A 14457-nucleotide genomic window follows, 5' to 3' on the forward strand; every position below is an offset into this window, starting at 1 on the left:
ATCGATACCAAGATCAGCTCATAGATATCTAGATTTAAATCATGAAACAACCTCGCATACATCAGACATTAAATCCAAACCCATCTGGACAATCGGACGAGTATCGGGATTTTGCGATATCGATATCGTCAACATATCCATAACGGAACTTTTTTTAATAATAAAAAAAATAAAAAAAAAAAACATTCCGCAACGGTGAGAAATTCAAAATGGTGAAAAATATGTGAATAGGGTGGTATTTCGTCCCCACGTCCTGCCTTTTTTGGACACCTTTTGTTACCGGTATATCCATGTTGTGTGTGCGCCGCCGCAGACAAGAACGACGAGTGATGTGCAGGGTCTCCACAATTTTGACATATCGATAGAAACACCGAAACGTTCTGTGAGGTTCACATTTGCTACGCTTTTCCTAATTCTCCAGTCCTGGCAACGGTTTCTGAAGCGTAGCGAAATGCTCAGGCCTCTAATGCGCAGATCAAATACTAACTATCAGATGGAAGCGCACTAACTCATATATCCAGAAACATCATCATAGCGAGAATCAACTCGCAAACTACCAAACAAGCTACGACGGAAAGGTTAAGTAGCCATTTTCGCCAGCATCAAAAATCCACATTCATTATCCCGATTAATCGGACCTGAAGAACGCCTCAAACACCAAAATAGTGCTAGCTAATAATACAATCCGATTTCGGCAATTTTTGAGCACCAGCACTTCATCCGAAAATCTCAACCAAAAGCAGAACATTCGTGAAAGAAACGCCATTTGAAATGCCCTCGGAAACAACCTTACATATCAGTACACCAACATCCAAGAATAGAGATCCTTGTTTAGGAAAACCGTTCGTCAATTATTTCCTACCCGTTGGCCTAACCTTTTCTAAAGACTTAACCAACGATGCCTTAAGCACCTTATTAGCCGCCCACTGCCCACTGAATATCTTCATCCTTTGGACAGCAAGGACTGCGAGTGCAACAGTCTTCAGCTTCGGCCTCTTCTGTCGGGACCTCCTATCAACGAAAATACCCATCTCCTCAACCATCTGTCGCTGTAATTTATTGCTATAGTGAGAGTGGTTGTTAGTCGACTCCATAGTGTTTAGTAAGCTGTGCTGGGTAAAACATACCATGCGGAATACATCTCCATCTGTTTAAGGAAGTAGTGTTTTTGGTACGCTAGATCTCTCTTGAACTTCTCCTCACGCTCAATCCTAATCCTCAGCCACTTGATCTGCGTGGCCAATCCTCTCATCTCAGCCTTGTGGTTCTTTTGTTGTTCATAAGTAACAAGTTGCATCTCTTTCTGTGTCAGAACGTCATTCTGTACCACTTTCTGCTCAAACAAGTTCCTCTCGTCGTCCCAGACTTTTTGCATATGCGTAAGTTTCTCCTGGGCACGTTCGAGACGAGACTGCGATTTCAACAGAGCTTCCTCAGCTTTGGTGGTCTTTTCTTTCAGCTTTGACCGGTCAGATTTCAATGCCTTGATCCTTGCCACGAGCTCACTCTCACGCGCAAGCATGAGATCCAAGTCGCTGTCCTTAGTTTCCACGTCGCCCTGCAACTGTTCGATTTGTAGTTTCGCATTCACGAGGTGTTGGTGGAGTTCCCGTCGTTCAATCAGTGCATCAGTATCATCAGGGGCAGGGCGTGATCGATTGGATTTTGTTTCCTTAAGATCGGTTTCTAACCTGGCGATGCGCTGACGTTGGTCTCGGATCTTCTCTTTAAAATCAGCTTCACGTTTCTTTGAGTCGTCAAGATCCTTCTTGATCTCCGATAATTCCATGGGATCAATGAGGTCGGCCTGTGCATCCTGAAGTTCGCCGATACGGGTTTCGAGTCTAGCAGCCTCACGCTTAGCGAGACTTAGCTCTCGGTCTCGTGCGTCGCTGAGTGCCCTTACTTGGGCCTTCAGCTCAGAAATCTCGTCTTCTAACTTCTGCTCGTCTGTAACCGCTTGAGTCATTGCCTCCTCCAAATTCAATTCCAACTCTTCAGCCTTTGCGAATAGCTCATCGCGTTCATTAGTGAGAGACTGAAGGCCTCGCTCCAGCTTGTTCTTGGCCAGGCGTAGTTCAACTTTCTCTTGATCCATTCGAGTACGGGTACCGATCTGAGTTACTAGGTCCTTGATTTGTGCTCTCAACTCCTCCCGCTCGATCTCTAGCTCTTGACAGTCGGCCCTCAACGATGCAAGTTCCGCACCGCTGTTCAAAAGTTGTTCGTGGAGACCTTGCCTATCTTTAAGCGCAGATTCCAACCTCCTTTCCATATTGGCCAGGTCAATCTTCAATTGTTCCTGGGATAGAGACCCGTTCTTCAGCGAATCAAGAGAGCTCTGGTAGTTCAACTGCTCGTTTCTGAGTTGCGACTGAGCAATCGCAAGTGTGTCCTTGTATGTCTTCACTTCGGATTTCAGGGTCCCGCATTGGGACTCAGCGTCTGTAAGCTGTTCCCGAATATCCCTCATCTCGATGGAGTGATTCTGTGAAGCTGATCTGACCTCCTCTTCAAGTGTGCGAATCCTGTCATCCAACGCTCTCTCATTCTTGCGAACCTGGCGAAGTTCGTCTTTAGCTACCTGGAGCTCACCGGCATTCTTCTCGAGCATTTGTCTTCTTCTATCGAGATCGAGATTAAGGTCCGTGATCTGGAGGTTCAAAGATGCTATCTCCTCCCCATGAACAGCCTTTAGTGACTTCATCTCGTTCGCCAATTTCATCTCGTGGCCGTGGAGTGTGCCTTCAGATTCTCGCAAGTTGGTGATTGTTTTCTCATAACCCTTAACCTTTTGTTCAGCAGTTGTGAGCCTAAGTTCTAGCTGTCGCTTTTCAGCGCTCCAGTCATCGGACTTGGAACGTAAGTCTTTGTTTCTAGTTTCTAGGGTGGACCGGAGTTTGTCGATCTCGCTTTCGAGGACATTTCGGTTGCCGGAGAGCTGAGCCTTTAAGGACTGTTCGATGCCTTGCGATTTTTGTTTTTCGTTGGCGAGACTAGATTTGAGATCACCAAGCTCTTTGGTAAGTCTGTTAAGGTCTTTCTGCAGCTCTTGACTCTCAGTAGTCAACGCATTATGTCGAAGCTGGAGGAGATTCTTCTGACTTTCCGTATCTTCAAGATGTCGCTTGGTTCGTTCTTTGCCCTCTTGGAGGCTAGTGATTTCGATTTGAAGTGCTTTAACGTCACCGCCGAAGTCGTTGGACAACTCTGCAATACGCCTCTTAAGAATATCGACCTCAGAGGATTTCTCGCGATGTAAGGTCGTCATAGAAGCCAGGTCCTCCTGAAGTTTCACAAGATCGCTCTGTAATCTCTGGCGACTATTTTCGCGGTCCTGTGCTGTACTCTTCATATAGACCGAGCGTTCTTGATGATCATCCCTAATTCTCTGAATTTCTTCCTGGTGCTTCTCCACGAGGACAGCCATTTCTTCTTCGATACGATTCCTTTGGCTAATAGCCTCGTCGATGTTGTCCTTAATGTCAGCAATTTCGTTTTGAAGTCTTCTATTGTCATGTTCTAGATCCATAACCTTGTCGGCGAGTTCGTTGTCACAGCCCTCGCGGTCAGTATCCATGGTTGCCAATCTCAGTTCCAAAGAATCTTTCTGGTCTTGGAGTGTCTTCATGGCTTGTTTCTTCTGCTGATACTGCTGTCTGGCACTGGCAATCTGGGCCTCATGTTCATCTTGGAGAGTTTTTATCTCCTCGTCCTTCCCGGAAAGCTCCTCTTGGAGCTCTTGAATTCGAGCTTGGGCATCTTCCTGTTCGTTGCCTTCTTCATCATATTTGGCCTGCAATTCTTCCTCTAGCTCCCGGATACGATCCCGGAGGTGGTCGTTTTCCTTGTCCTGAGAATCCTGACGATTGTCCAATTGTTCTTCTTTAGCCCGTATCTCAGCCTCCAAATCCTCCTTCTCCCCTTCCAAGTCAGCCACTCTTCGGTTCAAGGACTCGATGGTCTCAGCATCCTCTCGCTCAGTTCCATCTCTATCTTGAAGCTCAAGTCTGAGCCTTTCGTTTTCATCTTTGAGCATACCCATCTGGCTATTCTTGTCTTCTAGCTCCGCCATTAAATCGCGGATCTTCGCCTGATCAATTTCCGCCTGTTTACCTTGGGCGATTTTTTTCTGGGTGCTGGCTTGGGCACTTTGTGCATCTCCCTGAAGTTCCATAACGAGTTTTTCGGAGTCAAGAAGTGCCTTCTTTAATCGCTTCAATTCTGCACGTAGAGTAGTATGCTCGACTTTCATTTCAATGTTCTATCTCAAAGTCAGATTTACTTTGGTTCCAATATCACCACTAAACAAAGACAGTACAAGTCACATACCTCTCGAATAGCAACATCGTTGAACTCCGGTCCGAGCTTGTTCAACTTTTCATCCAAAAAGAAAATTTTCAGTTTCAAACTGAAATTCTCCTTCTTAATATCATCGATAATCTAAAGTGAGGTGTCAGCAATTTAAGCTCTATTGATGATTGCCAATCTCAATCTATTACCTTCTCCTGTTCCCTCAGTGTCAATTGCCCATCATCAAGCATTCCAGCTTTACCTCCAATCCTCGGTATCGGGGTCGAGACATCTCCAGAATCATCGTTATGAGGACCGAGCGGTGTACTATCATCATTATAAGATGAAGCATCAATCCCTGAGCTATCCCCTCTCGGCAGCGGCGTGCCTCCCGCGTACAATTCCATATGCTTAAGACTCATTGGCGTCCTGGCAACCGCAGCATTGATTCTTGCATCGATCTGTGTACCCATATTGCTCTTATGAACTGATTTGAGAAGTGGTGTGAATTCACCAGCGGATTTCCGATTCGTTTTATCACCCAGCGGGGGGCGCGAAGGGGTTGTAAGGTTCAGAATGGATTTAGGAGCACCAATAGATAGTACTCCACGTTTTTGCTGGTTCTTGTTGCCCACCAGGCCGGGACGAAGGAGGTTGTCATCTTTCGGTTGGACGAAGGTCTTTTCCGGTGAGAATTTGGGACTACTGAAGCCAACGGCGCCTGTTACGTCCAGATGGGATGGAGAGTTGAAAAATGCTGCCATGGTGAAGATATCGAGCAACAAGACTCGCGTTTCAAGAAGGGTGTGTTTCGAAGGACTAAATCAACATAGAACTAGGGAAGATTTTGAAAATGATGTAAATAGTTTGATCCTGAATCCTGTATAGGCTGAGAATAATTGACGGCTGACAAGCCGCATTCAAATGATGCGGTTAAGGTAATATATTGGTCGTGTCGAAGTTGGATATATTGCAAGGAATGCTAAGATCTCCACTATAGGTTTCGAGGTTGTGTTGTGCCTGCCAAAACATAAACAAAAACAATAGGCGTGGACGGTGTCACGTGAATAGACTTTGGCTTCCAAGACTGGAACGCTAGCCCAAAGCGAAAAAGTGCTTGGCCAACACATTGTCGATACAAGATATCCAACAAGAACAACAACAAGGCCTGGTCTCGTTGACAAGGCCCAACAGTTAAGTTTCAGGTCTATTCATCCATAGTAGCCAGTCTCGTAGCTATGAGGTTGGGACATTGAGAACATGTTTATCACCGTTTCAAGGAAAAGTCTTTTTGTGGTTATAAGGAACGAGACCAGGTTATAACAAATATTTCTATACTTGACTCTAGGTAGGTCTATAGACACAGGTGCGAATTCATGTCATGTAATGGCCATAAAGCCGACATCCAGTTGTCCCAAAAGTATATACAACGAAGAAATGAAAGCGAGCTCCTTAACGAATATCAATCTATCCCTAAACTTAAAAGTGCAAATACAACCGCACTTTATACGGCAGTGTGAAAATGAAGACGAGGATGTGAATCTGTGTCCAACGGCGCCCTTCAAGAGCAAACCCAGTGATGTTATTGACGGCTACATGAAAGATGCGGGTTTTGCATTGATAGAGATACCAGGGAAAAGCAGAAATTTATTGATAGAACCATGGTGCGCCGATGCCACTAGAGAAGCAAATGCGAGCCCCGATGAACCCTTCTTAACATGATGGAGTTCGATGATATATCGATACAATGCAACAGGGTCGTGAAATCGTGAGTCATAACGAGTGTGAGAAACATCGAGTAATAAACCTGATTCCTCGATAATGTTTGTAGGGGGTGAACGAAAAGCAAAGAACACCTATGTCTATTTACAAGACAACCAAGAACAAACTGATAAAAGAAAACGATGCGCTTTTGGGTATTTATGTACGGGAGGCAAAGAAAAGGATAGATATGGTTGATACAAAATGTCGAGGGAAAGGCGTTTGTACCTACATCCTCTCTTAGTTGCTTGGGGAGGTTCCGAGAATACCCCAGTGCTTCTCAACCTCAGCAGATGAGTTCTCGGTCTTCCAGGCCTCATCGTAAGCGGAGAGCAAAACGTAGTCATCGAGGTTTTCTGCGGCAAGCTTGAGGAACTCGGCTTGCTCGGCCTTTCCGGGAACAGCCTTGTTAAGTTTGTTTCCGGCATTGGGCCAACCAGTCTCAGCGATGATGACTTTGTGGTTGGATCCGCAAGCCTCTTGGATTTCGGCAAGCTTGTCCTTCATGAAAGTTCCGGAGGAAGCAACATCGCAGTTTTGGTCGAAGAATGGGTGAAGGTTAAGCATGACGAGCTTGTCCTCGCCGCAGAGGGCTGGGAACTTCTTGTACCAGAACCAAACATCAGTATTGCCAACATCACCAGTGTAACCGACGTCCTTGAGAGCAGATCGGGTGAGAGCAGCGTATTTGAGGGACTTAGAAACCCAAGCTTCGGCATCTCCGGCATTGTTGTTGACGACTTCATTTCCAACAGAGACGAAAGCAACACCAGACCAATCATTCTCTTCTTTTTTGTATTCTTTGTTGGCTGCCTTGACACCGGCGATGAGGGCATCGAGTTCTTTCTGAAAGCCGGCATCATCGTTCAGGTTGTAGATTCCGAGCATAACCTTTACACCGCCATCATAAGCAGCGCCCATGACATTGGCAACCTGGTCACAGTCAGTTCCGTAGATACGGATCCAGTTGTACCCATTTCCGCTATCAAGGACCTTCTTGATTTCACTTCGAGTGGTGTCCCTATCCTTGCACTTTCCGCTGTCGTGGTAGACGGAGTAGACGATCCCCTTTCCGAGCTTGCCATCTTTAGCCGCCTTCGACGGGGACTTGCTATGCTTTCCGACCTTGCCGGTGTTAGACTTAGGGGACTCTTTGGGAGACTCTTTAGATGGTGCCGGTGTTTCGACGGCCTCTTCAAGGGTTTTTGTGCTGTAATTCTTCTTCCTTCCCGCCCTAACTGGAGATGGGGCGGGTGTGGCATCAGGGTTGATGGTAGAATAGCCTGTCCTGACAGTATTCCCGTTCTGATCGAGGACCACGAAGACTTTAACAACTGGTTTGTGGACTGTAACGACAGTCACAACGGCTCTCGCGTCGAGTCTTTCGACATCTCGGCCTAAATATCGTTGTATGTTCAATTAGAGATCATGTCGCAGAAAAAGGTACACTAATACTAGACTTACGAACGGGGGTAGCAATAACACCAGAGAAGATGCTTGCTGCGGCAACAGCCCAGATAGCGAGACGTGTAGCGACCATGCTGATTGACGAGATGGTATATATATAGAAGTGTGTTTTTTGAGTCTGAAGATCACAATGGAGGCCAATTGTTAGCAGCGAAAGACCATTGAGGCTGAAAACGAGCTCAAAAGTACGAATGTTCGAACGAATGTAGCAAGATGTCAAGAAAGCATGGCGAAGAGAGATATAAGTGATGCAATGATCAAGATGGGGGTTGTTAAGGAGATGGACGAAATTAGTGGTGGAGCACACGATAGACGATATCGACTGAAGGATGGGCAGCGATGGATCATGGATTAGACGTCTATAAAACGGACACCCACGCCAACCCAACGAGACTAACGTATGCGCATGGCAATGCAACGCCCATCCACCCCTCCACCTTCTAGCACAACTCCAAGGATACAAGCGAACGTTCGATTACAATAAATATCTCTCAAAAAAGCGGTCGTAAAAATGAAAATACTCAATATGCAACGGCTAATGACTTACAACTTCTATGGGCTGGTTTAGGTCGGTAAGTTAGGATGCCTGGTGGGTAACCTCTTGTGAGACAGGCGGACAGGCTTGCAATATAAGAAGTGGATATTTGCTCCGCAATATCAACCTCTACCTAATGACAGAGCGGGGTAATTTCAAGATCTAGCTAAAGAATCTTGAACTCGGATAGTATGTCTTCTTGTTCTTAGTATGTTCCTTCCCAAGAGTACTTGACCCGAGACGTGACGTTAAGGACTGTGTGTTCGTTAAAAAATAAAAATAAAAAATGAATGCTAATTATCCACTAGGGACAATTGTCGATATCCAGCAACAGGTAAAAGGAATGTGGGCAGCTAAGTGCTCCAAAAAGGAAGGATGATGCCAAAGGAGAGGTTGTAGATGCGATGGTCTTGAGAAAGGAAAGTTATAGAGGGGGGCATGGAAGATATCTTATATACGTTTCAAAGCTAAGTGATTACCTCTAGCCTAGTCTAGTCACCTACTTCGAACTCGAGAATTAGAACAATTCTGTTGACTGACACATTCCTTTTTCTCTGCATCCATACTACTATGTACGCTGTATGTACCCAGGTAGTAGTACGGTCTATGCAGCCTGGTTTCCCCACATAGCTCCTCGCCTTCGTACCACCCAGCCCTTGGGAAACTGCCCCTCATTCCGTGAGAACACCAGAAAAAAGGAATGAAACAATTGCCGAGATCGAGCTTTCACGGGATTAATTAACTTTACCCGCCAAAATCGCCGGCCTTGGCCGCATGGACAAGCTTAAGGGTGAAAATAGACTATCGGTTTTGAAAGCGAACGCTCCGTAGCCAACAGGTACTTTCAAGCTATGTTAAGAACATCTATGCGCGCGGTCTGTTGTTGGAAACAAAGACAGATAGTAGCATTTGGTATGGTGGGCGCCCGATGCGAATGTCAGGGGTAGCTTAGCAGTTCTTAGCAGTTCCGCCCTTGCCTGTCATCCACACCTCATGGCCTCATGAAACCGCCGCTGCTCCTTTTGACAGGGACCTGGATCACCCAACAAACCTAACCTCTCGGCCTGTGAGTGAAGCTTACGACAGAATGCCGAATATGTTAACTGGCCCGAACCACAGCTATCTCTTCGAAAAAGGGATGGATCATTGCGAAACTCATGACCTTAGCCGTCGTCATCCATCGTCAAAGCCATCTCTCCTTTACGCGTCGACATTGCAGACGATTCGGATCTCGACGTAAGGCAACTCCAGTGAAGCAGCCTCCTAGCGTGATGGCACACAAAAAAAAAGTCAACTTTATGGGTCGGACCAAGCGGGCTGTTAAGCTGGAGACATCTGTAACTCGAGATCTAAAATCCTTAGATCCCGGCCCACATGCAGGTACGAGAAATTCGCTCTGCCGCATTACCTAAGTCCCACTTTGGAAGGAAACTTTACACACAGCACACCCGAACACCCAACCGAGTCTGACGGCTTTGAGCGATAAAAATGGTACAGTTCGTATCGTATACCTTGAAGCACAGAAATCCATTTACCCCACATAGAGAATTCAGGCAGCTCTTCCCTCACAAGGTGCTATATGGCGATATTCTTAGCCTTGAGATTCACAAGCCGACGAGAAAGATGGCACTAGGAGTGTGTTGCCCATTTTCGACCCGTCTGCGCCCGGATTCGCAGGTCTACCCCTGCCATGGCTGGACCTCCTTGTTTCCGTTTGTCCTCTTCGTTCCTGCATTGGTCAGCCTTGTTTTTGCCTATCAAACCCGGCCAATGGTTATAGATGGCGCCGTCCCGGCTCTGCTTGCACCCGTCGCTCTTTTCCTTCTTTGACAATGATTTATACAACGTGTACGACCAGGCGCCCCGGTTGCTTCAGTAAGATCGACACAGATAGCAGTTAACGATTAGATTCGATTCAAGGGAATTCGGGTTTATCGATAGCTATTGTCTCCCAATATCACTTCTGTGGGAGACAAAGCTTTTTTTTTTTTAGCTGCTGGATATCACAAGCATGGTTACACCTGCCGATGAAGACTTTCGTCGGCAATACCAGCCAACTCCCTTGTGATGTCGGTTCGAATGGAGCATACACAAGCAACACGGCATTAATTGCCGATATGTGTATTATACCACGAAGGTTTCTGGCTAAACGGCCATACTAGCGTTGTCTTCCATGAGCTTGTAAATCTCGTCACGAGTTTATATATTCCGGACTACAGCCGCTTATATCTTTTTTAAGATATCGAATTGATCCAACAGGCTAGATTCTCTGCACTTCTGTTCACAAAATACATCGGCCTGAGTATGTTTACTCATATTTCGACGGGTGGTATATCCCAGCCGCCGTCATCATTGAAAGCCCAGGCAATGCTTGTGCTTCTAGATTCCATACCAATGGGTGGCTAGGCCCGCCAAGCCCATGCTTCATGAGCTTTTTACCCAATTCGTCTACAGGGATCACGATTTTAAGGTTTCCAGTTACATTCTTTCATGGAACTCGCAAGGAAGATTTTGATATATCACGCCAACCGGGACGAAAGGTAATATCGCCGCGGGACGTCCCAGCTTGGCCCTAGCGAGGCAGAAGCTCTGTTCAGATCAATTGCTCTATCAGGAAGCTAAACAAGAGCCGCAAAAACTAGGACTCGACCGATAAGTTTCAAAAGTTTTTTGAGGATTCTTTTTTGGCTTCCGTCGTCAGCCGGCTTATTCTCGAGATATAGACCTATTCCTGCACCCGTCATGCATATGCAGTAGATGGCACATGAGAAGAGCGAAAACATTTGGGTATACAGCTACTTTTTCGTGCCGTGGAATATGTGCTTTTACCGACCAACAGTTTCCAAAAACAAGAATATTACGCCCCGTCTTATGCCAATGTTGTGACAGCTATGCATGGTTTGACCTGTGTTGCCAGTAACCCGCCACATCGATGCATCACGAGAAACGAAGGGTTAACTTTGTTTTGAGGCAGTCAGCATCGAGCTGCGGAAATAGAGAACCCGTTGTACAAATATAGCCCGAGTTCTCCACTTTATTCGCAGCGTTTGGAAGATTATCATCTTTGTATTTCCATTAGAAATACATACTCTTACGTTTGGATTCGGGAAAACCTTGAATTCGCGAATTCAAACAGTACCCGAGGAACTTCGCCACTCGCAACATCTATCCATCTTTCGGATAGACTCTACTTTGCCGCAAACTCGCGACAACGAAAAGCGGGGCAACAGGATAACCTTATTATTATCTGTAATGATATAGATATATGCGTGTCTGGGTAGATTAACCTCATCAGCCACGGGAAAAGCCTAATATGTATTTTCGAAATTCGAACGTCAGCTGTGCAAGCTTGAGAACCCACAAGCTCGGGGAAGGGATTTCAGACCGACCTGTATACCAGCCTCCACAAAAAAAAAGACAAGCTTTAATCCAAGCTTCATTTGTCCCCAGAATGTGGGTATACAGACAATTGTAGCCAACTGGCATCTGGACACGAGACGAACTGCACAACCGGTTTTTTTTTTTTTCTTCTTTTTTTTTGTAAACCAACATCTTAGAATACATTAATGCCGTTCATTTTGGGAAACGAAATATCAAGCTTGCAAGATCGATATATGTTGACACTTGGTCCGATGCATTGCCCAACGCTAAGATACTTATAAATTATGACTGCTCACGAAAATTGAAACTAAGATACAACCTAACAAGTGGAGGGCCGACAACCTAAGTAACCGGAAACATAGTCAACATGACTTGATAGTCACATCAATCTGGTCTCCGTGGATCTTTAATTACAATTCTTCGATATTATATAATGTCATGCTATGGTAGCAACGCAGAGTCCAACACCTTATTTTGTTGTAATATTAATAGTAAGATTTGTGTGAAGATACCAATCCATTCGTTCGAGGAGCTAGGTATCCGGTAGTGAGAAAGGCAATTCGACTTGTGAGATATATTCCTACAGGTAAATATATTCTAGCCTTGCCATCTATGTAAATCACTCGGCAGCTTTACCATAGGGTGGCCTCAAGATTTTGAACTTAGCGAATGTCTACGTATATACTTGTTTCGGGTCGCGGATAGAGGCAGTGCGATATCATCCACGGTGGCACACACCACTCCTGGTTCTGATATGGCGGTTAGAAACCGTGGTACTGTTGTCTAGATGTTGTCAATTAGTGGCGTGAGACCTTGAGGCCGAGGTGATGTGTATGCTCGGGTCCGGGTACCGGTTATGTTCTAGGCTTCCTGCGATGTAGTCACAAGTATACGGTCTTCGTAAGATAATAACAGAAATGAAATGGAAGAACACGAAAAATAAAAACTAGAAAAGAATAGACGATTGGTGGGGGCCATTTCATCAATCTCACCGAGGTTATTTGTTGGCCATGTAGACAATACAGGGCACATGAATATCTCTACATCTATGCATTATAGACAACAGGCCTCGACTTCGGAATTAATTTTGCGAGGAATAACAGGGCACAATAACATCAACACCAGTGATACTGCCCTCATGACCACCTAGACTTCGAGGCTAGTTAGTTATTATAGTGTGGCGAGTGGTAGTTCGTTTGGACGAGAGGATACTTACCAGCTCCTCGTGTCTCGTGGGTTCTTTTACCGCACGGAGATATGTACCACTAGTTCTCTGTTTAAAGCAAGTTAGAACACCTTGTAAATAGATATTGCGTATCGGGAACAACAGAAAATATAAAATTAAAAATCGCTCAGGGTGACCTACGGGTTTGATTAAATTTGCGGCTGATGTGAGCGTTCAGAGAATGAATCCCTCCAGGTCCGATAGCGTGGCGGCGGATATATAAACGCCCCCCCTTTGCATCGCTCTTTGAGCAAGCAGTTTTGGCTTCCTCCTGTTCCACTTCACCGCCCCAATAAAAACCGAACCGTCATCGGTTTCGGTTTCGGTATCGCTACCGACGGCCGGGCAGGTGCTTGACCCACCCTCGTCCCACTGGAAATTCTCGATCTCGAGATATTCCCAGCCGGGACAGTCCTCCTCAGAGGACCGGACCGTCTCCTCATCGAGACGATGTCCCAGGACACCCCTCTCCTGTGGGATGCACTTTGCATTTTGTGAATGGGGATATGAGTACTGTCCCCCGGCAGTTTCGGTAACCGAACCTTGGCTTTCGGCTGGTTGTAGGTCGTCGATACCCAGTCCAAACTCCTCTTCGAACGACGCCAGTTCGAACTGGCCGGGGCCGTTCTGGCGGACAATATCAGGATGGAAACAATAGAAGCACGACCCTGAGCAACATTTTGCTCTCTCCAATTGGCGAGCGACCTGACGGGCCATCAGGTACTCTAATGACCAGTGTGCTTCTTTGACAAGGTGTGGAGGGACCATTTCTCTATATCACGAAAGATATTATCAGTTTCCAGCATCAGTGAGGTTCACGTATACGCATAGAGCGCTGTTAGAGGGCATATACCTGCAATAGTCTGATTAGATTTTAAAGCTGTTATTTTTGACGCGTAGGGCTGGGAATTCTTCGGGAGCTTTATACAGGTGATGTTGATTGAGCTGTATTGGTTTTGTGTAGATGGTGCTGAAGAATGGAAAGGGTTGGTTAAGGGCCTGAAGGAAGAATATTCGTGGCAGAAAAGACGTTGCTGAATTCGGGTTTCTGTTAAGGATGAATTATACCTAAGCTCAGCGACTTTGGCGTACCTACTATATCCTAATCACAGTGGTTCTCGATGCTTCCTTAGACTCTCTACACTCTCACTACTTCTCTAGACCTCGGCTTTATCTTCTAAGGACATGCTAATAACCTCCTTCTTGAGATACTGTGCATTTTGCATTCTGTTGATAAGCATGCTAGCATATTCAGCGTTTCAATCTTGCTTGCATTACATAGTTTCTATCGATCAGGGTATTCAATATGCTAGCTAATTGATCCTACATTCCAGGTCCTGTGAGATGTAGGTGTACTTTGTGCAAAGCATGGGAATCTAAGCATGTTAGAGATTGTATATTATAAGTTCAGGGTGGAGACCTAGCTAAAAGCTCGAAAAAGTCGAACGGCTTCTCTTCATGGCATGGCAGGATAAACTGGGGATCAATTGTACCTACAGGCCCAGGAGTACCTTTCAAACTATAACAGTCTTCCGCTAAAATAATTTGTGAATATTTTAGCGTCCTCCCCGAGAAAAATTATACTTTTTCCACCCCCTTCGATTTTATTATTCTTAATACCTGCGAGCGAGTCCAAGAGCGAAACAACCCCCCCTTCTATCGCCACACTGTATACATTACATAGTATACTAAAGAAATCCTCGAAAATATAGGCCATAAAGGTTAGCTAGTGGCTTCATCATATTTTATAATCCTATGGGGTGCGAACCTGACTCGATATCTCACTAAATACTCG

General features: G+C 45.6%; 3 protein-coding genes across 3 annotated transcripts; all 3 read right to left on the reverse strand.

Moving 5' to 3' along the window:
- Nucleotides 1-851: 851 nt before the first annotated feature.
- AOL_s00054g657 (uncharacterized protein) lies at nucleotides 852-5057 on the reverse strand (the record flags this gene model as incomplete). The annotated part of the gene is made up of 4 exons (XM_011121973.1): nucleotides 852-1062; nucleotides 1128-4264; nucleotides 4333-4443; nucleotides 4503-5057. The coding sequence occupies 4 exons, from the start codon at nucleotides 5055-5057 to the stop codon at nucleotides 852-854; spliced, it is 4014 nt and encodes a 1337-aa protein (XP_011120275.1).
- A 1237-nt stretch (nucleotides 5058-6294) lies between these two features.
- AOL_s00054g658 (uncharacterized protein) lies at nucleotides 6295-7594 on the reverse strand (the record flags this gene model as incomplete). Its single annotated transcript, XM_011121974.1, has 2 exons — nucleotides 6295-7451; nucleotides 7519-7594. The coding sequence occupies 2 exons, from the start codon at nucleotides 7592-7594 to the stop codon at nucleotides 6295-6297; spliced, it is 1233 nt and encodes a 410-aa protein (XP_011120276.1).
- A 5242-nt stretch (nucleotides 7595-12836) lies between these two features.
- AOL_s00054g659 (uncharacterized protein) lies at nucleotides 12837-13430 on the reverse strand (the record flags this gene model as incomplete). Its single annotated transcript, XM_011121975.1, has 1 exon — nucleotides 12837-13430. One exon carries the CDS (start codon nucleotides 13428-13430, stop codon nucleotides 12837-12839), a length of 594 nt encoding a protein of 197 aa, XP_011120277.1.
- Nucleotides 13431-14457: the final 1027 nt, after the last annotated feature.

This window comes from Orbilia oligospora (genome assembly GCF_000225545.1).
Source record: "Orbilia oligospora ATCC 24927 unplaced genomic scaffold scaffold00054, whole genome shotgun sequence".
In the NCBI taxonomy this organism is placed as follows: Eukaryota; Fungi; Ascomycota; class Orbiliomycetes; order Orbiliales; family Orbiliaceae; genus Orbilia; species Orbilia oligospora.